Source organism: Bos indicus x Bos taurus, chromosome 10, assembly GCF_003369695.1.
Source record: "Bos indicus x Bos taurus breed Angus x Brahman F1 hybrid chromosome 10, Bos_hybrid_MaternalHap_v2.0, whole genome shotgun sequence".
In the NCBI taxonomy this organism is placed as follows: Eukaryota; Metazoa; Chordata; class Mammalia; order Artiodactyla; family Bovidae; genus Bos; species Bos indicus x Bos taurus.
In genome coordinates, this window is record NC_040085.1 from 98,583,681 (window position 1) to 98,609,691 (window position 26,011).

Consider the following 26,011-nt stretch of genomic DNA (forward strand, 5'->3'; position numbering starts at 1 on the left):
AGGGCTGTGTAGACAGTAGCAGAGCAAAGGGACCAACAGGCATCAGGCCCATGAAAGGTCAAAGGGGGAGGAAGCAGGGATAGGAACAAAATAAAGTTTTTTAAAAGTTACCTTTAGATTTTTAGTTCTTAAATAGACAATTATATTCTGTGTTGGGGAAGGTGTGGGCCTTTACTGCTAGAGTGAAATACCCTTTTGGAGGATAATCCATATGATCTTTGTGGGATTTGGGGCAAGGGGGTCAGCCGTTCTAGGTCTCAATTTATTGTGTGAAAAATGAGGCTAATAATAGAATTTATCTTATAGAGTTGATAAGAGGCTAAAATGGGATAATGAATAAACTGTGCTTATCATGCACATCAAAATAAATGCTAAATACAGCTGGCTTTGATCATCACCACCAAAAATTTAAATGCTCCTAGGACCTAACTCATCTCACTTATAGGAACCTCTATCAGAGAAACAACGGCATAACAATATAAATCTTTGCACAAGCGTATTCAGGACAGAAGTTTTTATTTTTTCAGTAGTAGCAAAAATGTGGAAATAACAGAAATGTCTATCAACAGAGAAATGATTAATAAATTATAGGAATTACTGCTTCAGACTTCTATGAGGCTCTTAGCAAGAATGAGGAAGAGCTATAAATATTACCTAAAAAATAAGAAAATTTTAAGGGGAAAAACGAAGTTGTAGGGGAATATGTGTATTTCATTTGTACAAAGTCAAACAAAATATACTTATGTGCTAAGTCGCTTCATTTGTGTTTCAGTCTTTGCAACCTTATGGCCCACAGCCCATCAAACTCCTCTGTCCATAGGGTTCTCCAGGCAAGAACACTGGAGTGGGTTGTTATGCCCACCTCCAGGGGATCTTTCCAACCCAGGGATAGAATGTGCATCTCTTAAGTCTCCTGCATTGGCAGGCAGATTCCACACTAGTGCCAACTGGGGAGCCTGAACACAATTACAGTCAATGGCATACTATGTAAAGTCCAGATGAAAGTGAAGGTCAATCAGTGGTGTCCAGCTCTTTGCGACCCCATGGAATTCTAGTCCCATGGAATACAGTCCATGGAATTCTCTAGGCCAGAATACTGGAATGGGTAGCCTTTCCCTTCTCCAGGGGATCTGCTGCAATATTCCAGCAGATTCTTCACCCGCTGAGCCATACAAGGGAAGCCCAAGAATACTGGAGTGGGAGCCTATCCCTTCTTCAGCGGATCTTCCCCACCCAGGAACCTAACTGCAGTCCCCTGCATTGCAGGCTGATTCTTCACCAACTAACGTCAGGGAAGCCCCGGATGAGTACAGATCAATACAAGGCAGTTACCCCAATCCCCGAAGAAGGCAGGGCTGGGGCTGGGATTAAAAAGAAGGAAGCGATCACTGTACACACTTCTGTGACATCTTAGTTTGTCCTTATGAACATGTACTATTTTGGTAGTGAAAAGAAAGAGCTTCTGAGGTCAGAGAGGTTGAGGCAGAAAAGACGGCTGAAGGAGGAGGCGTGCCGGGGGAACCTGCCGGAGCGGGGATGCGGGTGGGAAAGGCTGGAGGAGGCAGCTGCGTGCCCGGAATAGAGCTCCCTGCGGGGCTCCAGGAGCCTCATCACTCCACTCACGCTGCAAGCTCTGCAGACCCACGTTCTCCAGAACTCCCGCGCTGCTGCGCTCCTGCGGACGTCTGCTGTGGGCGTCCAGCGACGGTCCGGGTCCCCTTGTACCCCGGGGTCAGAAGGCGGGCTCGTCCCCTCGCCGCGAAGGCCGGCGGGCTGAGCGGCGGGTCTGGGGCCGGGAGCGCCCTGCCTCCCTTCGCCCTGCCGGTCCCTGGTCCCTGGCAAGGGCCTGAAAGGCTGCCGTTTCACCGGTGACGTGGTGGCCACTAGAGTCACAGTTCACTGACAGGGTGCTGTGAGAGTGAACGAGGTGGTGATAGGGGAAAACGACTGCTCAGCGACTGTGAGCCCCCCTGTCTGTCACAGCGGCTCCTGGGGGGTCGAGTGCATTTAAATGATGGCACGCCCTCACGCCTAGCTCCCTGCTGAACCCCAAGTCACTGCTGGGCATCAACCTCGTCCCCGTCCCCTCGCCCCCCATCCCCCCAACTCCCGTACCTCCAAAGCCATGGAAACACTTCCGTGTACTCCTCAATCCTGAGAACAACCGTTCTCAGTCCCGGCCGCACTCAGAACCCAAGGCCTGGGAAGCCTAAAATGCCGATTCCCAGGCCACCTCTGAATGTTGGGATGTGATCGGCTTGGATGGGCCTAAGCAGTGGGACTTGTGAGAGGCTCTTCAGATGATGCTGCAGTGAAGGAAAGGGGAGAGACCCTGTCCTCCCCCCAGACTGGGGTGTGCTCTCAATGTGTAGTTTCAAGGATGGGAGCTCCGCATGTGCTGTCCCTTGGCACCCTCTCCCCGCAAACCCGCCCCCAACCCCCACCCCGCCCAGCTTTCAACTCTCAGACTTGAAAGCTACTGCCCACAGCTGGTCCAGGCAGCTTTCTGTCCAGACTTACCCTCTTCCTCCCTCCATTTTTATTGTCAGGCTCTACTTAGCCTGGGGTTTCTTTGTTTTGTTTTCCCCGTTGTCCAGATTTTGTCTTACAGAGGAGCTCCGGGAAGCTGAAGCAAAATTCCGTTTCAGCTTCTTTTTCAGTAACAGCACCCTCTTCCTCCTCCTCAGGTCATCATCACTGGATTTACAGATGTGAGTCACCCTGCTGGTGAGAAGGCTGTTGGAAGAAAACTTTTTCTTTCTTTCTCATTTCAGCCATCTGCACCCACGCCGCCCAGCCAGAAAGCTGCACAGCCCTTCTCTTGCTGCACCTGAAGTGGTTCCACGGCGGGGAAAGGGTTCCCAGCAGTGCCCCCTCCTACCTTCTGGACCGAAATCATTATTCAGAGTTTGGCATCCTTTGGAATTTCAATAGAATCGACATCTTCATCTCTATTTTTAGCTTTTTCTTATCAAAAGCACTGTTCTCTCCTGCTACCATCTTTCTTGGAGACTGCACATGATTAAAATACATTTTCATTATAAACGGGAATAAGACGAAAGAACTTGTTCTTGATTGCAATCACACAGGATGAAATGATTTCCTGGTCCCTAGAAACTAGCTGGGACGACTCCCCTGGCCTAGTCATGCTCGCCGAGCTGTCACTGTGACACTGTAAATTAGGGCTTGCTGGTCTGCCTTTTCTATTTGCTTTACTGCAGAGAGATGAAAGGGCAGGGGAAGGAAAGTCATGACTTCAGGCTCTCCATTTATCCATTTTAAGCTTCACAGCAAGACCGTGATGTAGGTTTTATTGTCTCCATTTTACAGATGAGAGCACTGAGGCTCAGAGAGGGGATCTGGCTGATGCCACACAGACAAGCAGTAAGTGGCCGAGTGAGGGTGTGGCTGCTGCTCCTCCCCTGGACAAACACTTGCAGAGGGACTGACTGCTCTCAGGATGAAGCCGGCACTCCGTCACTGGGTACTGAAGGGCCCTCATAATCCTGAGATACTGGCGGCATTTTCCCCAAATTCCCCTCCCTTGCACACACCACTCAGCCACACTTTCCCGGGCTTCCAGGTCTTTTCATGGTAAGGTGAAGCCTTTCCTGTAGGAGAAGCCGGCGTCTTCTCCCCGCCCCTTTTCTCCGCCCAGTGAAAAATCTGTACTCCTCTTCCCAGTATCAGCTGAGATACCATTCCTTAAAGCCCTCCCGCGTCCCAGCTCCCCTCTCCAAGCTGGCTTCAGGGCTCCTCGTCCAGGGCCAGGTGCGATGGCCCGAGGGCAGGGACAGACTCCAGCCCCCAGTGGTTCTGGGCTCAGCTCTGACTCCTCCCGTTGGGAATCAGGCGCTGGGCACAATAAACCCCAGGGGATGACTCCATTCCTGCTTGTCTCCTCATTTTCCCAGCTTCCGAGGCAGCACGTCCTTCTCGAAGCTTCCTGCATCATCCTCCCGACCTAGCCTCCGAAATCCAGAGATGCACGTTCCCAGGCCGCAGTTTGTGGCCTTGCGTCCTCTGCCGGCCGTTCTGGGGATCGGCGGGTTCCAACCGCGCGATCTTGCAGGCTATGCTGCCCCCTGGCGGCGTCTCTAGGCGCTGCGGCTCTCTCTGGTCTGGAGCGCTGAAACCACAGGTCCAGGTTAGTCTCAGAAGGCAGATTCTGTTTCCTTTATTTCTAGCCGGGAGCTGGAATCCAGGGGAGGGTCGATGACTGGCTCGGTAATCCCAGGGCTTGGGAGCTGAGAGGCACCCTCTTCCGAGTCTGAGCTGAGGCCACTGACGGCCCGAATTTTCTGATTTTATCAATAGAACCAATGTAGGAGCATTCCAGAAAATCGGAGAAACAGAAAATTGCAAAGAAAATAAAGTTTCCCTGTAAATCCATAGACACCAACTTTTAACCATTGTGGTATATATCTTTCTGTACGTATCAATGCATTTTTTATTACAAAACTGGGTCTATAATCTATAGTTATCGTTCTTGTTTTTTAAAGTATTGAACATGTTGAGTTCAGAAGCAGAAGAAAAAACGGAAAACTAGAAAGGCATAAAGGAGAAAAATTTTACATTACTTAAAATCGCACTATCCAGAGAGAGCATTTCTTTCCAAATTACTTTATATTTTTGATAATCAATTATTATTTCTCTTGCAAAAATCCAATTCAGAAATTAAAAGAATTTTTCCCCAGGGAAAATTTACTCTTATACTTTGGATTACCTGATAATGACATACACTTTTTTTTTCTTCCTGGCAGTTTCTGAAAACATTCTCCAACCTCCCCTTTCCTTCACCTTCCTCGACCATTGCATTCATAAGGCTCCCAGGAGTAGCCAGGCCTCCTGTGAATCTGAGTGTATTCACCTGGGGGATTAATTTTTAGAAGTGAAATTGCTTTAAGGAGGGTGTGTGTTTTTATAAGCTTTGATAAATACTGCCAAGCTATCTTAGAGGAAAATTTGGACACCCACCAGCGGTCCTGAGGATCACCAACAGCGCTGTCAGACTCCCGGCCCTGGGGATCATATAAATTCAGCTACAATGTGCTGAGTGTGCTCTGTGCCAGACACCAGGCTAAGTGCTGTCCATTGATTTTATTTTTGATCTCCTGTCTGTGCTGCAAGGCGTGTGGGATCTTAGTCCCCTGGCTAGGGATCAAACCCACACCCCTGCATTGGAAGCACAGTCTTAACCAGAGAGGTCCCAGGGTTGTCGGTTAGTTAATTCTCATTGAATCCTCCCAATCCGTCAATGAGGGAAGCAGTATTAACTTCACTTTACAGATTAGGAAACAGGGTCAGAGCACTTTACGCTTCCTCGGTTCCTAGAATGGAGCTGAGCCCAACTCTAGCATCCATCCCAACATCCGCCTGATGGTGCTCAAGTTTGAGAGGGCTGTGTCATGGCACTCAGAGGGCTCATTGGCAGTCCCCTTAGTGTCTGACTCAGCACAACAGAAAGGGCCCGAGAACATGCAGGTCTGGCGACGCTGACGCTGCTGGCCCGGGCACCATCCTTTGAGAATCACTGCTCGCGTTACTCTAATACGGAATCCCATCTGGAAATGACCTGTGGGCCTGCCTTTCACCTTGGCTCGGAGCTTATTTGAATTTGTATACTCTACAAACCTTGTTTGTGGGGGTTTATGTGGGAACGTGAGTACATCTTTTACAGTCCTGTGAATTTACCATGTTTGGTTTGTGGTAAGTGATTTCACCTCTTCAAGACAGTTTCCCCATCTTTTTAATGGAGACGATGCTCACAGGAACCTCTTGGGGGTATTACAAGGAGTAATGTATGCAGGAAAAAAAACATGCTGAAGATTGTGATTTACTATACCAAAGCTAGTTCTCATTATGCCTGTTGATGGAAAAGCTGGGAAGCACAGTGGCAGACATTCGGGTTTGACAGGCCTGGACTGAGGTGGCAGTTTGGCTCCCACGTGACGTTAGACGAATCAGGCCTCTTCTCTGAGCCTCGTTCCTTCTCTTGAAGACTGGGCATATCACGGGCTCCCCAAGGGTTCAACAAGCCCTCTGTGGATTGTCTTGAGTGCTCCTTCTGCGCCAGAAGCTCCAGGGGCAGCGGGGTCCTCAGTGACAGCTGGGTTGGCTCAGGAACAATGGCTACAACCTGGATGGTCCCAGCCATCTTGCCTCTCGATTCCCAGTGGTAACGTCCACTTCCAGCTCTGTTCCTAGAAACCTTCAGATTCCTTGTTCTTTCCACATCCTGGGGATGACCTCTCAGTGACACCAGGTGGATTCTTCTCCACAACTGGAAATTGGACATGTGAGGACCCTTCTTCAGATTCCTGGAAAGAACCCGAATTCTAGGATGAGCCGGATAATCACAGGTTGGCTGGGGTCACGCGTTTCAGGGGACGGCGCTGTGGCCGTGGACAAAGCAGAAAGTGCAAGCGTGTTGATCGTGTCCCTAAGACTGTCAGCGTTGAGGCTGCAAGCTTCCTTGGAGTCTGGTGAGGGGTGGATACACACATTCAGAGTATCTGAAGTCGACCTGAAACTGACCGAGGGAAACTTGGGTCTTTGGGAGCAGCGGGGATGTGGCACGGCAGACCTTCTCCAGCTGTGACGTGTGCAGGAATCTTGGGGCTTCTGTTTCTGCAGACGCTGAGGCCCAAGAACTTGCGTTTCTAACAAACCTGGATGTTGCTGGGACCACACTTTGAATATCTAGAGTTTAAGCGATCCTTGTATCATTGCTACCAAACATAACCTTTTCTTTGGCTTTCAGTGAAATTCTGAATGCATGAGAATACACGAATTCTGAAAAACTAATTTTATTAGAGCATTCTGATTGTAGCTTTGGATGTCAGACCTTGGCTGCCACTATTGTTTTCAAGCGACTGGGACCAGTCTTGAGCTTGTACTATCGAAACCCCGGCTTTCTCATCTGTGTGCAGAAACTTTCCCTACCTCTGTCTCATTTAGGCAAAGCTGTGTTAGGGACTTTAAAAGCATGGATTCAAGTGTCTCCCTGTGACCATTTTAATCTGCTATTTTTAGTGAGGTTGTGGGTTGTCTCTGGGGAAGTTGCTGGGATTCTGAAATCTTACCAGTATATTGATACACTGGCATTTTGAATGCACATCCAGTGTTTTTAAACAAATATATGATGAACAATCCATTGAGCGTGCCGGGCAATAAGTGAAGCTCTGTACTGGAGTTATCCTGTTTACAACAGCTTTATGAGGCAGATCCAATTATTCTGTCCAAACGATCCAAATCAATAAAACTGAAGGTCACAAAGAATGTCAGCAGCCCGAATACATGTATTTTAACAGTAGGTACAATCAAGATTGTACTGGCTGTATCTGACTCCTAAACTATATCTCGAATATATCTCCATGATTTAAGTGACGAACAGAGTTCCAGCAGTAAAACAGGTGCAGAGATGTGACCAAGGAGGGTAAAACGCTCAGTTCTTTATCACGTCTGTTAAAAGGCACTCCCCAGATCCTGGGTTAGATGTATATTTTCTCTGTGAACTATGGCAAACGCGAGTTCCATGTTAGGATCTGACGAACAATACAAAAGCCAAGTGACCTCAGCATCACGTGCAAGGGTGTTAGTCACCAAGGCCAAAGGCAGAATCTCATCCCCCTGTGTCATAATGCATGTTCCTGGAATTTACACTGTGGGGCTCATGGCGGGTGCTGGGTGCCTCTGTGGGGTTCAAGAAAGTGGAAAACTGGTAGCCAAAACTAGAAATGTATTACCTGATTAATAAGGAGTTACTGGCAGTACCCAGTATGAAGTCTGAATGAAAGGTACCGTTGACTATAACATAAAAACTGCTTCGTCCTTTACATACAAATAAAAGAGAGGGTTTATTTTCATTCTGAGTTTATTTAACATTTCATCTGGTTGAAATGAAATAATACACGGACTCCAACACTGGCTAGACACTGTGCTAATACTGAAATAAAAGCTGCCAGTCAGCTCATACTTATAATTCGTTATGTTACCCAAAATATTAATAACTATTTACCTTTACAAGCTTATTGCACTTCATGTGAACTTTTCTCCAGAAAAGGTATTCCTAAGAGATCAGCAAAGACTGCCAACCTTGGTTCATTTTGTTCCTTTTGATAAACCATGATTCAACTCTACAGTTAGTATTTCTCTATAAAAGCATCAAAAATCAGCAGATAACACTTTAAAAGACACATCTCCAGGCTCATGGTCCCTTCTGTCATGAGGCTCTGGCCGTCTCATCCTGGTGTGCATTAAACGTTTGGTTAGTTTGCCAATCTTCCAACCAGTCATTCAATTTCCAGTGAAGGTTAAGACTAACGTGGAGCTGCCAGTTATCCAAGGCTAAGAATTGTGAGGTTAGTGGGGGCGGGGGGTGGGGGGTGGAGGCTTCAGGGCCTTGAATGTGAAAGTGTTAGTCACTCAGTCGTGTCTGATTCTGTGCAACTCCATGCACTGCAGCCCGCCAGGCTCCTCTGTCCATGGGATTCTCCAGGCAAGAGTACTGGAGTGGGTTGCCATTGCCTTCTCCAGGGGATCTTCCTGACCCAGGGATCAAGCCCAAGCCTCCTGCATTGCAGGCAGACTCTTTGCCATCTAAGCCGCTGGGGAAGCCCTTCGAGCTGCCTCAGTTTCTTGTTAAAAGTGCCCTGTAAGCACCTCGTGGAGCTTGGGCTCAAATTTCTAGCTTTTACCAATTTTTAAAGCGAAGCAAAAATGGCAACAAAAGATGTCCAAGGTCAGAATGTCACGGGGCAGCTGTTTTGCTTCAAATGGCTTAAGACAGAAAACCTCCGTGAGAGGGTTCTGGCAGCACACAGGAGGGCCCAGAGTAGCCCAGCCTCAGGCCCACTCAACGTTTCAGAGAAAAGAGAAGCACAGACACGAGGCGCACCGTTCTGCTTTTATAAGGAAATTCAGTCTGCTCACATCGCCAGCAAAAACCTGCCCAAACTAGTTTCTACGTGTGTTTCCACTTACAGGTCTCTATTACACATCGTACTGAGTGGTCTACACTTACTGAAATAACCACCTCCCATATGCCTCTGAACCTCTATAAATTACAGCATAATCTCAGTTACATTGAATATGTTACTTGTGAAACCAAGACAGGTGATGTAAACAGTGGTCCCTGGGCTGGTTATTTTCCAACAGGGTGGAATGTAATATACAAACATTCAAGTAAAATCCATTGAGTCAATGATTCACATACACATCATTTCTGTAGCTTTCTGAAAGCCAAAGAAATCTTATAGGACAAGAAAAGAGATGTAGGTAGATGAGACCATTCTCTTAATTCTAAAAAAAAAGCCAGATTCAACCCAGTCATATAGTGCTGGTTTTGAATATACTCCCCAAATTTGACATTTGTGCATTTCAGTTACTTAATTAGTTGATTTAAATGACTGAATATAAAGTCAACAAGTGCAAGGTAAGATTAACATCTTCATAAGAATACAAAACAGAGTAAATTTAAAATTCAATCAAAGAAAGCCACCAGCAATAGGAAAGCTTACAGATATTGACAGCAGCCTCCATGCATCACACTTGTCTATTACTTTGACTTTCAGGAGGTTTATGAAGGAGCTTTTATCCTACAAATCCAAAACATTCATCTTCTACTTCAGTTGCCTCCTGCCCAACGTGGGCAGAAAAGCAAACTGTCCTTAATATTTACGAGTCTTTTTTTTTTTTTTTTGTTACAGTTTAGCCTCAGGGCTTTTGTGTTTTCTCAACTCACTACTCAGCTCTCCTTGATTTGAAACAAGGGTGGGATAAAATTTCAGTATGATTTCCTTTTCACTGACTGACAATCAATATACTGAACATCTAACTCTATGCCTAGCAGTACTCTGGAAAACTCTGGGTGTGAGTCAGGACATTGTCTTTGAAAAAACAGTGACTATAAAAGCTACAGGAAGGGTGTCTGTAAATCATAGCATGATTCAAATGTAAGGGGCGGGGGCTGGCAGGTGAGGCACCTGGACCACCCCCAGGGGCTGTGGCGTAAGTAGCAGCTGGACTCTAAAGGCTTCTATGGGTCTTTAAAAGGTTTCTTCACTGAGAGAACCCAGCCGCCCAGGTTATTCCTCTCCAACTTGGGTACACCAGGCTCGCGGCAGGCAGGCTCCTCTGAAGATGCTTCTTAACCTGCTTTATAACCCCTTGTTAAAGTACACACGCCGTAATTCAGGGTAGGTCTCTCGGATCCTGGCTTGCAGCTCGGCCTCCAAGCTTGTCACAGACATGGAACTGGGAGAAGGGAGAAAATGACAGGGTCATCCCACAGATGGTGGAAATTCGAACCTGAGGAGAGGAAAGCAAGGACCCCCGTTCACCCCGACTGGTGTAAGAGCCCTGTCTGAAAAATGCTTCGTGTCCCAGGAAACTATCACTAAATAAGAAAGAAAGGGACCATCAGATCCCTTTTGATCTCTCATCTTACTGAAAGCTTTAAAAACCACTTATCGCTGGCAAGGAGGTATGGTAATCACACTCTCAGACCCTGAAGTATCGGAAAGTAATCTGTGGTCAGGACACTTCCTAAGAGAAATAACATAAATGTTCACAATTCATGAGAAAAAGACACATGCATTCAGTGGAATTTTTAGCACTAAAAATTCACTTGCATTAATGTGCTTCTGTCCACTGTATAATGATATATATTCTGAACTTTTAGAAAATATGAAAATATATGAGAAAAAACATCTCTTGTAGTCACACTACTGAGAAGGACCACTGTAAGTCTTTGCTTTGTGCATGTAAAAAATGTACCTGAATGTTTTAAGTTGCTCAGTCGTGTCCGACTCTTTGCCTACCGACTACTGTAGCCTACCAGGCTCCTCTGTCCATGGGATTTTCCAGGCAATAGTACTGGAGTGGATTGCCATTTCCTTCTCCAGGGGATCTTCCTGACCCAGGAATCGAACCCGGGTCTCCCACATTGTAGACAGACGCTTGACCGTCTGAGCCACCAGGGAAGTCCATGTATTAAAGCTTATTTTTTCATTATGAATGCATACTTAATATATAAGAGGATGAAGAAAAACTGGCCAGCAAAACTGCTGACTTTCTGTTATGGAAAGCTCATTTGCCCCTTTCCTATTTGCCCATTTCTGTTCCCCTCTAATCTTAATAGTAATGAGATCACCAGGCAATTTAACCTAACTCCTGACTTATGCTGTCCTGAATAACCTGTTCTTTTCCTAGATAGAAAGAAGAATGAAGAATTAAGCAGTTAAAAAAAAATGACGAGCTCTCTATCCCCAACACCCACCCCCTACTCTGCCCCCTGCCAAGCAATCTGCAGGCAGATCATTCGGGCAAGACAACATCTGAAGACACAGTAGGTGGTTCGTTGAGATTCTTTCCCCTCCCCTTTTTTTTCCTTTAAAAACTGTCATGATTGACAGAGAAGGAGAAATATCGTATGACATCCCTTATATGTGGAATCTAAAAAGAAACGATACAAATGAATTTGCTTAAAAAACAGGAGCAGACTCACAGACTTAGAGAAAAAACCTACGGTTGCTGGGGGGAAGGATGGGGAGAAGGGATAGTTAAGAGAGTTTGGGATGGACACGTACACTCCGCTATATTTAAAATGGATAACCAACAAGGTCTTACTGTATAGCATAGGGAACTCTGCTCAACGTTATATGGCAGCCTGGATGGGAGGGGAGTTTGGGAGAGAATGGATACATGTATGTGTATGGCTGAGTCCCTTTGCTCTTCACCTGAAACTCTCAACTTTGCTAACTGGCTACACTCCAATACAAAAATTAAAAGTTGTTTTTTTTTTTTTTTTTTTAAATAAAAGGTATTACATGAAACAAACAAAAAAAAGTGTCACAACTGAGCAAAATCTTTGGAGTTGGTCTCTGGACATGAGTTCACCTTCTCCCTGATTAAAGCATCTTTCCTTTCTACTGACACCTGTGTCTTGAATTACTGGCTTCTGAGCTGCAAGCTGCTGAACTTGGGTTTGGTAACACTAGGAATTAGTTTCTTAAGAATTATTCTTTACTTGAGTGGGCTTCCCTGGTGGCTCAGTCAGTAAAGAATCCATCTGCAATGGAGATCCCTGGGTCAGGAAGATCCCCTGGAGAAGGAAATGGCAACACGCTCCAGTGTTGCCCGGCGAATTCCATGGACAGAGGAGCCTGGCAGACTACAGTCCATGCGGTAGCAAGATTTAAACAGGACTTAGTGAGTAAACCACCACCACCATGGTTGAGATGTGGTAAACTAAGAGGTAAAAAGATAGGATATAGATTTATAGACATAATGCAAAAAAAAGAAAAATTATGAATATAGAAAAAAACAGTGGCTGTTTTTTTTCTTCTATATAGGGAGACCTTGGGTAATTTTAAAATAATGTTGCTAATGGCAATGATAATGGCTATGACTTAGTGCTTAATTTTTGGGTCAGACATTATGCATTTTTAACCCTTATAAAACCTTGGAAAGTTAAGTATTATCTTAATTTTACAGATAAGGAAACCAGAGGTGCAGCTGAGATTTGAAGTTAGATCCTTCTTGACCCAAACGCCATGCTCCTAAGTCACAGAGTGTAAGGCCAAGTGCTGAACACTGATATTCCAGTACCGCAGACTAAGGAAACAAACCTTCCTTACCCGAAGCCCTGAGATTCTGGGGTTCGCCCAATTAAACAGTGCTCCTCTTCAGCAAATTCATCTGTATTGGGCTTCCCAACAGGTTCTGAAGCTCCTGCCCTCTCCAAGCGGGGCTTAACTATGGGCGTCAAGGTGATAAAGGTTCCCTCTCCTTGAAATTTAAGTCCCCAGCTAACAACAGTGGGGGTCAGAGACAAGCAAAAGACCAGATAAAAGACGGATGTCTCATCAGATGGGGAACCTGATGAAGTCAGTTCTAGAAGAGACTGCCGCGTCCCAAAGCCACTGGAAAGCCTCGGGTGTTAAAGGCCATCTGTGCGGGGCCTGTCGGCCCATGAAGGACAAGACAAAGGCAGGACTGGAAGCAGAATCCCAGCAACGAAGCACAGCGCTGCCCCTCTGCACCTGGGCATTAGACAGAAAAAGGCTGAAGCCTCAGATCTATGCCTATTTAATGCCGGTTAATCCTGTTCTTACATCAAAGGCAGGATTCAAGGGCAACTTGTGATGAAAGATATATGCACAATAAGGCTTTTAAGGAAAAAAGGAAAAAAAACTCAAGTAGGAAGAAGGAAAGCCAATATACCAACCAAAGTTAAGTACATACAGTTGCTCTCCCTGGGGCTGGAACTTAAATTCTAATATTTCTGCCTTATAGATGCCTTTGCCAATGGACTGGACATCAGTGGATCATATTTAAACTTTTACAAGAGCAAACTGGCACCAGAGTTAACCTGGGTCTTACACAAGAATAAAGCATTTTCAAATGTAATCATAGCAAGTAGCAAAGAGCTGGGCAAAGAGAGTTTTGATATTAAATAGATGTGCATTTAATTTCTGCCTCTCTCTTCCTTTTAGAGACTCTGCTTCCTTATCTTTTTGAGACTCAACTTTCCTCCTAGTGAAATGAACCTGTGTCTGCAACTTGTTTTTAGGTTAAAATGCATGATCATTCTGAAGAGTAACAAATACATACCTTTTCTGCGGAAACAGAGCACAGCACAGAGGCGTAGCAAACACCAAGCTTAAAGAAAAATGAAAAAGACACATCAGAGCACTTTTAAAAATGGTCTACTTTTCAGACTTTTTCTATTCTACTTTGATAACAATCCCCTTTCTTTCTTTTTGGTATTATACTGCCAACTCAAAAATATGTCTTGTTTGTGTAATTGTACTACTAAGGGCTGCCAAAATAATTTTAAAAAGGGAAAAAATCAAACAGATAAAAGGAGTTTTAAAAAGAATCACACAAGTAGCTCCAAATGTTGCAGGTTTCTCTAAAGGCAGTTTCTTTCTAGCTAATGACTGGGACCAGATGTTCTGAGATGGTCTCATTTTTCAAAATGCATGTCCCATATTAGCCCTCACTTTCATATGCTGTATATTAATCTTAAAAAAGGAAAGAATGACATTGAAGTAATTCTACTCACCAAAAGCCAACTATTCCAACTTGAACAGGTGCACTCATCCATGGGAACCTCTGGGTAAAGAAATAAACTATTTTGAATACTTTTTATACAGGCTCTCAGAGACAGTTTTCTCTGCTGGTTAATTGGAAGGAGCATGGCCACGTTACAAGATGCAGCTGGGATGCGATTAGTGAGGTGTGGGGGTACCACTGCAACGGCTCGTTAGTCCTGACTTCCTGCAGCCCTCGGAGATCTGGCCACAATGCACATGCAAGGGTCAGGCGGCTTCTCATATTCCTCCCTTGCACTTAGAATCAGAGAGATGCCTGCTCGTAAATGGGAACTAGAGAAAGTGTTATCGCTTGACTATCATTTGTCTCCTGGCTGGGGAGGAGTGTGGTTCCAAAGCCAGAAAACTAACAAACCTGTATTCAAATCTCTGTCCTTCCAGTTCACCCCCACTGTGGGCAAAGGGAGGCAGAGTCCACCCAGCCCAAGCTCTGGTTCCTTTTCTGCAGAATGTAGATCCCAACAGGTTCCTAAAAACATGTGCATGAAGATACGCCAGATAACATTTATCAAGCACCTAGCGCTGTGCCTGGAATGTTCAGAAACCCAAAGGCATCGCTGCCCTGCTCCTGCCCCCAACCCTGCACCTCTCCTGCCTTGGTTTTAGTTGCTGTCAGTATGGTTAGAATAATTGCTAGCATAACAAATTCTTGACTGCCACTTTTTCGTTAATGGAAATGAATGAGTTGGTTGGTCTTTTGGAGGGTATGTGCTATTAGATTTTTAGCTTTCAAAAGGGAATTTTTATAAGCACATAATATGCAATATAAAGAGCAACGAGATATATAGATTATGTAAGTAAGGCCACTGAAAGAGCTGCCACCAAGTTGCCAACTAGTTGTAATGAAATCAGCCAGAGTCAACACAAGTGGTTAATTAAAAGATCAGGATCCCAAGGGGGCTTGTGTGAGAGGCGTACCCTGGTCTCTGAGAAGGCTCCTCTGGCGAAAAGGTACATCCCGGGGGTTAAGGGAGAGAAAGGGAGAGATGTCAGCAAGCAGAGACAGGCCCACAGAGCTCGCGTAGATGGGCCCCGCCCCTCAAGGGATGGCAGGAGAAGGAAATACTGCATCAGGGGCAGCTGGCTCCGAATGATGCTGCATGATTTTCATAAGGAGATGGTAAATCGTCTTCCTTCTTTCCCAGTCATGTATCATCAGTCTGGGAGCACAGACTTGACGATGGGAAGGCAAGCTAAGAACTGAATAACATCTTGCTGGAAGATTGACCCACAAGAGCCCATGAGAGCAGCCTCTTCTTCTCAAGTGGACTCTTGAATAGGCGTGTGTAATCTCAACAATGGGTGTGCACAAACCAAAGGCTGATGGAGGCTCGTGCAGAGGGTTTTGTTGGAAGGGTTCTCAGTAACCGCAAGGATTCCGGCCAATTCTGATCTCTCTCATGAAGCTCAACCTGTATGTCATCCCCGTTCCCAACTCCTTTCCAGCACCCCCTCCCGCCTCATTCACCCCTACTTCAAACAGAACTTGGTCTGAGATTTTAAAAGTGAGCTGAGGATGTTTGGGTTTTCCCCTAAATAATCACAGAACTTGAGGGAGAGACATAGCATAGAATTGTGGAAACAGGATATTTTAAATGAATTACAGACGGTAATCATGTTTAAAAAGATACATATCTAATGAAGTAAAAGCTCAAAAAGTTAGTATGAGTAAATTCTTTCTGTTTCCAATGATCTTTACTCTTTACTTCATACTGTATATGAAATACAAATTGTACATACTCACCATGCAGAAGTTTTGACACAAGTATTCAGCTGTGAGGCCATTGTCACAATCAAGGTCATTAAATATTAGTAGTTATCATCCTTGTTTTGTTTCTTATGCCCTTGGCCATCCCACCATCTTTCCTAAACCCTACTATACCCATTCCCTGGCCACCTCTGATCTACTTTCTGTCATTGTATACTAGTTTATGATTTCTAGGATTTTATATACAGTATCTATTCTTTCGTATAATTATTTTGAGATTTACTCATGCTGTTGCATATATGCGTGGTTCGGGGCTTTTTATTGCTGGGTTAGGTACTCCATTGTGTGAATGGAATTTGATAATCCATTTTCCTGTTTATGAACATTTGGACTGTTTCCAGTTTGGGGCTATTGCAAATAAAGCTGCTTTAAATACCTGCCTTTTATGGACATACATTTTCATTTCTTCTAGGTAAATACTTAGGAGTGTAATGGCTGGATTGCAGGGTAAGGATATGTTTAACTTAAACTGCCAAACTATTCTCCAAAGACTCTTCAGAGTCCCTTGGATTCCAAGGAGATCAAACCAGTCAATCTTATCAGAAATCAACCTTGAATATTCATTGGACTGATGCTGAAGCTGAAGTTCCAATAATTTGGCCACCTGATGAGAAGAGCCGACTCACTGGAAAAGACTCTGATGCTAGGAAAGATTGAGAGCAGGAGGAGAAGAGGGAGGCAGAGGATGAGATGCTTGGATGGCACCACTGACTCAATGGACATGAGTTTAAGCAAGCTCCAGGAGAGAGTGAAGGATAGGGAAGCTTGGTGTGCTGCAATCCCTGGAGCTGTGAAGGGCTGGACGTAACTTAGAGAATGAACAACAAGAACCACAAAGTCTTTGTCTCATTTTCCATTCCTACCGGTAGGGACTGAGAGTTTCAGGTCCGCTAGCTACATCCTTACTATGGCCCAACGCTTATTATGTCAGTCTTGTCAATTGTAGCCATTCCAATAGGTGTTTAAAGGTAGCTAATGTGGTTTTTAAACTGAATTTCCCCAATGACTAAAGATACTGAGCATCTTTATATGTGATATTATTTGATTTCTATGTATACTTGGTGAAATATCTGTTCAAACCTTTCGCCCTTTAAAAAAAACACTGAGTTGTTTTCCTGAATAAGTGTATCTTTTGGATACAAGTCTTTTATCAGACACATACTTTGCATAAATTTTCTCCAGTCTGTTCCCTGTCTTTTCATTCTCTTTATAGTGTTCAAAACACAGAATTTTAACATTTTGAGGAAGCCCAATTTGTCCATTTTTTTCTTTTATGGACTGTGCTTTTGGTGTTAAGTCTAAGAAATCTTTGCTTAACTCCAGATCTCAAAGATGTTCTATTTTCTCCTAGAAGCGTGACAATTGTAGACTTTTACACTTAGATTCTATGAACCACTGGGGGTTGATATGTGTATGTGTGTATGCCACCAATTCCCTACACATGGCCCACATCCCAGGCAACCTGACCATACACAGGCCTCCCACCTCTGTGCCCTTTCTGTGCTTCTGCAGTGCCTGTGCCCCAGGCCAGCCATCTTCAGGGGTCTCCGCTCACCTGCGGCAGCTGGGGGAGAACTCCCCTATGCTCCCACCATGCCCCACACTCTTACTCACCATGCACTGGACCATGTCCTGTGCCCTCCCCGCCACCACCCCATGTGGTTCTGAGAGCACGGCCCAAGCCCTATTTCTAAGATAATGGCACCCAGCACACTGCTTGGCGTGCAGTAGGCGTTCACCAAAGGGCTGCTGCATCCAACGAGTGAACAAATAAATGCTGTCGTCACACTCCATCAGCAGACAATCCTTAAAGTCTACTGAGTAGACAGAGCCGTCCACCTTTCTTAAAGAAAATATAAATGAACAAGAACTTCAGGAATGAGGAGCTCTTATCTGACCCAATTCATGTCAACTTTGTTCTCAATGAAAAGTGCCAGCCAGGTAAAGAGGCCACAGGAGCGATTCTTCAAGAACACTGTTGGGTGAAGCACCAGCTTTTAAGCAGTGAACTTCCGGTTTACTGCAAAGATTTCAGTGAGTCACCTGCCCACAGCTGATGCTTTTTGCTAGCACTCCGTTTGGAAAAAGACAGGGCGTGGGGGGAAGGATGAGTCATGCCAAATGCTCCCCAAGCTCACGGGTTAAAAAAGCCAAGAACATTCAATTCCTTTCATGTTTGCAGAGGAGTTTGGTCACATCCAAGGTGAAAGCCCCGAGAAGCACATCCTTGCAGGGAGGCACATCTGGCTGCTGGAGCTGTGGGAACAGAGGGCCGACCGACCCAGGCAGACGTGGCCGCCCACACAGACCTGATGCACAGCTGAAGAAATGATCTCTGGGCCTTTGTAAACAGGGCTCAGAAAAGCCTCCCTTTCAAAATAGTGTGTGAACGTGCTTTGCAGATGGAAATGTATGGATACAAATATAAACTGCCTCCACCTCCGCTTTCACAATGGCCATACTATCGGTGAAGTCCTACAGTCCTTGCCACGTGGGCAAAAATGCAATATTCTGATGTAACAACAACCCTGAATGTAGGGGTGGGATGTACGTCTGAGGAGCTCAACATTTAACCATAGCTTTTTCAAAACATCATCCTCCAAGGAGGTCTGAATCAGTTTAGCAGCAGCCAGACCCTTGACAGCTAGTGAGGCCCTTGGACGGATCCATGAGCTGCTCTGACCGCCTCCCCGCCCTGCCACCTGGCTTCTGATGCCAGCAGCCTCCTCCGGCCCTGTGTGAGGCCCTTCAGGGGGGAAGTGGGGCAGGCAGAGGGGAAGCAAGGTGGCACACCTCCAAATTATTGTTGAAGGGTGCAGTTCCAAGCAAAGCCGAAAACCACAAACCAGGGAGGAAGGACAAGGGACGAAAACACAATAGTTATTCATTTTTCGTGTGAAAAACCCTAGGGCCATGTGGGAGTAGTGGCTAACTGGTTAACCAGCAACAATTTGCTGGTTGCTTCATGGAAGAAAACACCAGGCTGTATCTGAAGCAGTTTCTGTCCGTCCCAGCAGGAAAATGATGCAATATGCCCAACTCTGTCTCCTGGCCAGTGTCTGTTGCTGAGATATTAGAGTAACGGCAGCAACTTTCCCAATGACACCGAGACCCCAGGAGTTCAAGGCCATGACAGTTAGCAGAAGAAAAGGCCAAGTTCACATCACTGCTTTCTCTGGTGACCTAACTTCAGCATGAACATAGGTCTGCATGCAGACTCTCTCAGAGAATTTCTGGAATCCCAGGCCCACATTAGCACCCAGGTGTGCTCAATACCCACAGCCAGGAGTGAGACGCCCAGGGAGTAATGTCCCAGCAGCAGTGGCAGATGGCCAGATTCGGAGCCTCGCTGCGGAGTTGGGCTGCTGACACCCCTCTGCTAACTGGGTGCTGGGTGGTGTTGGGGAGGCCGAGAGAAAGGACTGGGAAAGCTTTGATGGTGGGGATACTGCCACTGAAGGTGGTCTCCCCACTGCATTCACAGGTGCTGATTCACGACAATCATATACTATTGGTGGAATGACTCACACTTAGTATTCCTTTCCTGCAGAAGTTTACTTTTATGTCAGACAACAGGATGAGGTGACTGTCTCCAAGCCTTGTATCCACTCGGAAATCTGATCTTGCTTTAAAAGTCTGATTTTGCTTCAAGTCGGCAGGAGGGGGAGGTTGGATTTATTATTATTATTTTTTTATTCTCTGTTGCCCCTGAAGTTGGCATGCCAATACCTTAAGAAATTAACAATCAGGAAAATCCAAAGGTTGCCTGGGTCAACGTATGCCCTTGCAGAAGGACTATAATCCTAATGTCTTATCAGATCAAGAGCTAGCAGTGAAGAACACAGTGAATCAATTCCATATCTGTAAAGTCAAGGAGCCACTGGATGTTCCACTTCCTCCCAGCATCCTGGAGGATAAGGCTGATGGCCCCTCTCTAAGTTCATTTGACAGGTTCTCTCCTTCAGAGCCTAAACCACTTCCCATAAGGAAAGCAGGGATAGATAGAGAAAGGAACATCAATTTTTTTTTTTATTTAGATTATCCGAAAATAAATGAGACATCAAAGTTGGTGAGTTTTAGATGTTTACATAATTTAGTAGTTTCCAGATCTAGTCAGCGTTCTAGTACATACACCAATTCCTTGGCAGCTTTAAAGAGTTCATCTGTTTACATAATATGGTAGCTTCAAGATCTAGTCCCTGTTCCAGCACACACACTAATCCCTGAGCAGCTTTAAAGAATTCATCGTTTCTAAATTCTGCAGAGGAAAGAGACTTCAGCAAAGCCTTTTCATGAATCCTCAAGTAAGAGTTTATCAAAGTAGGTAAGATGTCAAATGAGGTCACCTTTACATTTTGGTCTTCACTAATAGCTTTACTGGTTAAATCAATGAAACTGTTTTATATTTTTGTTTAATCTTACACTTAAGACTGTAGAAATCCACCAGGAGATGGATAGAGACTCAGCAGGCATGTGAGAATGCTGCCTCCTGGGGGTGGTCCAGGGCTCTGTGGACCGCCCGGGATGCTCGGAGGAGAAGAGCTCGATCACTACAGAGACACTGCAACACGCCATCCCACTATTCACATCGACGTGCGAGACTGCTAGAGGAAGAAGCTCCGAGAATATAATTTGCTCACGTACCCGAAGCTCCCAGGAGAGAACGAGCGGGCTGCGGAGGAGAGGGCCCTCTTTTTGACTCTCACACGTGACTGGTACATCCAACATGCCAGTCAAATGAGGCACTCAATACTATTGACTTTTCAAAGCATACTTTCTTGGCTTATCGTCTGAGAATGTAATTGTATTGAAAGTATTTGGTGTTGGCCTTAATTTTCCCCTCTGGAGCCCATAGGGTGAATAGACGTTAATGAACATTGACCTGTCGGACATTTAGAATTTTCCTAATCACAGAAATCATTCAGAAAGCGTCAGGCCTATGAACCATGTCCTTCTTTCAAAGTCTGGTAGTGTTCCCTCACTGTGACGGTTCACCCTGAGACAGCTGCAGTGTTTACAACACGCCTGCTCCCCCAGCCAGGAGCTGGAGCCCTTCCTCCCGAAGAAGCAACGGTGTCAGATTCCAAGCACAGCAGGAACCAGAGGAGCTACCCCATCCATCTCTTCCCTACCTGTTACAGGAAACTGGAAAGCTAAGGTGAAGCATAAATACAACTGCTTTTGAATCCTGGAAACCACAAGAATGCAGACAATGCAAGGAGGTTTCTCAGTTACAGTTTCATCCTGGAATATCTTCAGACCCTGAGGGGAGGTGGCTGATAGATTAATGGATTATTAGAGATGATTACCACAGAAAAATCCATCTAGGCACTAATTCAGTATTCTGTGAAGCTGCTACTCCCAATTATTCTTTCCTTTCAGACAGTATGTACACAGACTTACAAACAAATCATTCCAAATTCATACCCTCCCTTCATTATTACTTAGCTAGGGATCTGACTGATAACTAAGATAAGCCTGTACTTGGGTTATGGCCGCTCAAGAGGAGTGGGCAGCATTCAACAAATGAAAGATTTATGAGAGCTTTTTCAAATATTTCTCATTAGAAATAAAATATTTCATCAAGTGTCCAATTGCCACTGGCCTTCAAATTCTTTACTCCCTATCCACGTGGGAAATAGTCTGTATAGCTTGAAGTCTGAAGACAAATTGTAAGGATCGAGACAAGGATAAACAGAACTGGGACTTACCTTGAGAAAGGCTTTCTTTTCCAGAGTATTCATGATAAATGGAGGGATGGCTGGAAGTAAAGATAGACCCGCTTAAATCTTGGATAATGTCTATTTTCAGCTCACTTTTTTTTTCTCAACAATTTCACGAAAGGCTTATATTACTTGCAGACTAGTTTCACACTGGCAGAGTAAAAGCCATTGCAATATTCTTTAAAATATCTTAGCATTAAAAAAACTCCCACTGTTTCTATTTGTTAAAGTTTTGAAAAATAACACAATGCTCTATGCCCGCTAGAAAATTTTATGATTTTGATGAGAACTTTAACATTAAATATGCAACAATGCAAGCATCAGGAACTTTTCCCTTCTGTACCAATGATACAAATGCAGGCTTCCCCGGGTGTCCATCCCTGTGGAGTACAGTATAAAAATTCCTGCCTTGAGTCACACAGACCACTTGTTAGCTGGGTGATCCAGAAAATGTTACCTCCCTGCTCTGAGCCTTGGTTTTCTGTTTTCCTCATCTATATAATGGGATAACTGTACCAAACTAGCCCGGACGATAAGCTGCAATGATGCACGTAACCATCAGAGAGCACAGTTCATTTACTCATGATTCAGACTCAACTATCCATCAGACTAAACTGTCACAGCTATTCCAATATGTCAATTACCTTTAGAGATGTTGCTGGGATAGGAAGACTGTCTCTTCTCCCGGGACTAAATACTGTTTCAGATAACCAAGCCACTGGAAACAAAGCTGTTGGGATGCCTAAACTCCAAAGAGGAGCTTTGTATTTCAAAACGGGAGAGAGCAAAACCAAAAGCCTACCCAGGGTAGAAGCTGCAGTGGCCAGCTTGGTCTCATAAAATCTGGAGACCTGGGCTGAGCAGGCATACCAGGGCAGCCTCCCCAGCTCCCCACAGGTCAGTGACAACGTGCTGGTTCCTGACTCAGGGGACTCTCGGCCTGCATTTCATGACTGTGGTTTCCTCAGTTCACCCACCCCTACAGTGCATGCACACTGCTGTCGCACGAGGATGTCTTTGTTAAATCACTTAACGGTGGTTAATCAGTTCAGTTCAGTTCAGTTCAGTCTTTCAGTCGTGTCCAACTCTACGACCCCAATGGACTGCAGCACGCCAGGCTTCCCTGTACTTCATTCTATCCCGGAGCTTGCTCAAACTCATGTCCATTGAGTCAGTGATGCCATCCAACCATCTCATCCTCCATTGTCCCCTTCTCCTCCTGCCCTCAATCTTTCCCAGAATCAGAGTCTTTTCCAATGAGTCAGCTCTTCACATCAGATGACCAAAGTATTGGAGTTTCAGCTTCAGCATCAGTTCTTCCAATGAATATTCGGGACTGATTTCCTTTAGGATGGACTGGTTGGATCTCCTTGCCGTCCAAGGGACTCTCAAGAGTCTTTTCCACATCACAGTTCAAAAGCATCAATTCTTTAGTGCTCAGCTTTCTTTATGGTCCAACTCTCACATCGATAAATGACTACTGGAAAAACCATAGCTTTGACTAGATGGACCTCTGTCCGCAAAGTAACGTCTCTGCTTTTTAATCAGATAACCAATTAGCTGGAGTGCCAGTAGTTGGAAAGGAAGAAAGTTTTCTTTGTTTAACTTGTTTGTTCACTCCTACTTGTGAGGAATGCTGATGAGCGTTCTCAGTGACAAAAGGAATTCAAACAAAAACACATCACTGGGAAAACCTAACAGCACTCAAGTAAGTGTGCTTCCTTTGAGAGCTTAGTAAATAGCCAAGGGCTGTTTGCACTCAATTTAGACAAGGAAATCGAAGATACTCATTTCTGTTTTCTTTTTTCTTTAAAGAGTACCGTACTCTCGGGCCCTCTGGTTTCTGAGAACCTTCTTAAGAGTCCTGGTCTGAGTGTAGCTGAAGAAGCTTTAGGAGTAGATGAGAGATTCTCAGAGGAGCTAAGTTACAACAGAGATTCTCTGCATTTCATCATGCTGAGTCCAAGTCTAACGGACAAAACTGAGTCCATACTGGCAGCCATTTTATTCACAGTTGTTGGAATTAACCCAACTTGGTTTGTGTTCCAATGGTTTCCAATTGATACAAATAAATCCTCAGTATAAGTTATTCTTATTCACGAACTGTTAGAAGTTTCTTGTCAAGATTGACTAAGACCAAATTCTTTCTCTTCCAATCCTCATCACCCGTACTGTGAACTGCCCTGGTCCAACCACCATCCTGACCAGTCTCCAATCACCAGTCTTGGTTCCTCTTCAGCTGACTCTCAACATGGCACCCAGAGTCATGCAGTTAAAGCCCGAATTGGGTTATTATTACTACTGCCCTGCTCAAAACCCTGCATGGCCTCCCACCCCTTGGACTACAGCCAGGGCTCCAAATGCCTGCAGAGCCATCCGCACTCTGCCCACGTCAGCCCGGCTCCCCTGTCCACTGTTCCTGCCCCCTTCTCTCTCCCCACGCAGCCCTGTGATGCTTCCAAGCCACCAGGCATTCCTCAGCCATCTCTCGCTGTTCCATCTGCCCCAGAAGATGCATGCCTGGAACCACCCTCCCCCTTATCTGCCTCATCTACTCCTGTCACCAAGCAGGACCTCTGGGGTCTTCCTGGGACAGACCCCGTCCCCCACATCCTCTGCTGCAGCTCCCCTCTGAAGCACCCAGATAACAGTATCTCAGGACGATCATGAGCACACAGCCCCAGACTGTCCGGTGCCCAAGGACTTGTGCTGTTAAGCTCCTTGTTACCTTACCATCAACCAATCAGAGAACTGTGCATGAGCCAATCATCCCACGGCACCCCCTCCCCATCGTGTGGCCTTTAAGAATGCTTTGTTTTTAAATGCTTTGGGGTTTTTTGGGGGGGCATGAGCCACGTTGCCCTTGCACAGCCCTGCAATAGATCTTCCTCTTCTCCAAACTCTGTCGTTTGGCCTCACTGCACACACGGACTTGTGTTTGATAAAACTTCTACTCCAAGATCCCCACACTCTGTATCCCCTGAGCCCTTATAACCATCCCACAGATTACATATCTGACTTATTTGGTCAATTTTCTGCCTCCACCACCAGAGGCCGCCTCAGGGAGGGATCCTTCATGGTTGGTGCTCACTGGCACACCAACGCTTGTTCAAGCGAGACCTGCCAAGTACATGAACAGGTGCCAAGGTTCTCCTCACCCATGCCAGGGGCTGCCATCAGGATCCTGGAGACAACCACTTGCGTGATGGCTTGTTTGGCAGCGTTTGCCGACTCGCCCAGGCGGTTCCCGTTCTCATCTGTGACAGGAATGCCAACTTTGAGTTCCCTGGAGAGCAAGACACATGCAAAGTTCATACACAGACGGTTCATGGAACAGCTGGAAACAGTACTTACGCTGTGAAAGATCAAGTCCCTACTTAATCCAAAAATGCACTCCAGGGTCATTTTTGGCCCTAATAAGCCTTATTTTTAAATGCCATGAACAAGCTTAATCCTTGTGGGATAGACACAAAAAGGAAACAACACTAGCAAACTTTGTAAAAAAATAAGAAAAAGGTAGCATTTTGAATAACAATAGAACTCAAAGGATGAACAGGTAACTTAAAGAAATTCAGGCAAGGCTTAACTGGGGCTCCTGCTGCAGCAGTGGAGAGCGAAAACAAGTAACAGCTTCCTTTTCTAGCTTGCTGGCTGGCTGGGGGCTTGCTTGCTCCCTCGGTTGGGGGCCAGCTTGTTCCTTATAGTGGTGAGGGCAGGGGTGTGTCCAGGCGTCCAGCAGGACGGCGGCTGAGGCATTTTGCCCAGTCCTTAGGTTGCGCGCAGGGGCCTGCCCCAGCCCCCTGCTTTTGCTCCAGGCTCTTCAAAAGTGGGAGCTGCCTTTTTTGGTCTCTTTATGTCTTTTCTCCAGAATATGCCCTAACAATGAAGCCTTGCCTGAATTTCTAAAAAAAGGAAAATAGAGAGATACAATTCACAGCATCATTAAGTAAGCTAACAATACTGATAAAGCAGCCACAAGAACAGGCACTACTGAATATTTAACTACGGTCACTAATGCTATATTTATCGCTCCTCTGTTACCCTGTTTTTCGTTATCCATTCCAAAATGCTTTTTTTTTTTTCATTCTTCCTTCTCCTTTAATTTTTGCCAGTACTAAAAAATACTTCCAAAGATATAGATTAATCTTATCTTAAACCCTAAAAGAAAATCTGGGTGGGGGAAGAACCTATTTTATAGAATAAGCTTTCCAGGCACAGACATAAGTCTGAGATCTATTTTTTTAAACTCTGTATCATACAGAAGTAGAAAGACTAGTCCAAATCCCATATGCTCATCAGTCCACTTTAATAATCAGCAACTCAGAGCTGACCCTGTTTCATCAATGGACCTATCCTCACCCTGTTACCAGATTATATGAAAGCAAATCTCACATAATTTC

General features: G+C 45.3%; 1 protein-coding gene across 2 annotated transcripts in view; it reads right to left on the reverse strand.

The window, feature by feature from the left end:
* Positions 1–7,858: 7,858 nt before the first annotated feature.
* Positions 7,859–26,011, reverse strand: part of SFXN1 (sideroflexin 1) — a 62,419-nt gene continuing 44,266 nt past the window's right edge. The window contains exons 7-12 of one of the 2 annotated variants that reach the window (XM_027552657.1): positions 24,770–24,897; positions 21,600–21,649; positions 15,039–15,060; positions 14,072–14,121; positions 13,618–13,665; positions 7,859–10,257 (exon numbers count right to left, since the gene is read on the reverse strand). In XM_027552657.1, coding sequence (XP_027408458.1) covers positions 10,195–10,257; positions 13,618–13,665; positions 14,072–14,121; positions 15,039–15,060; positions 21,600–21,649; positions 24,770–24,897 — 361 coding nt within the window. In that variant the 3' untranslated portion in view covers positions 7,859–10,194. The remainder of the gene's footprint in view (positions 10,258–13,617; positions 13,666–14,071; positions 14,122–15,038; positions 15,061–21,599; positions 21,650–24,769; positions 24,898–26,011) is intronic. The other variant, XM_027552656.1, reaches the window with a different exon arrangement.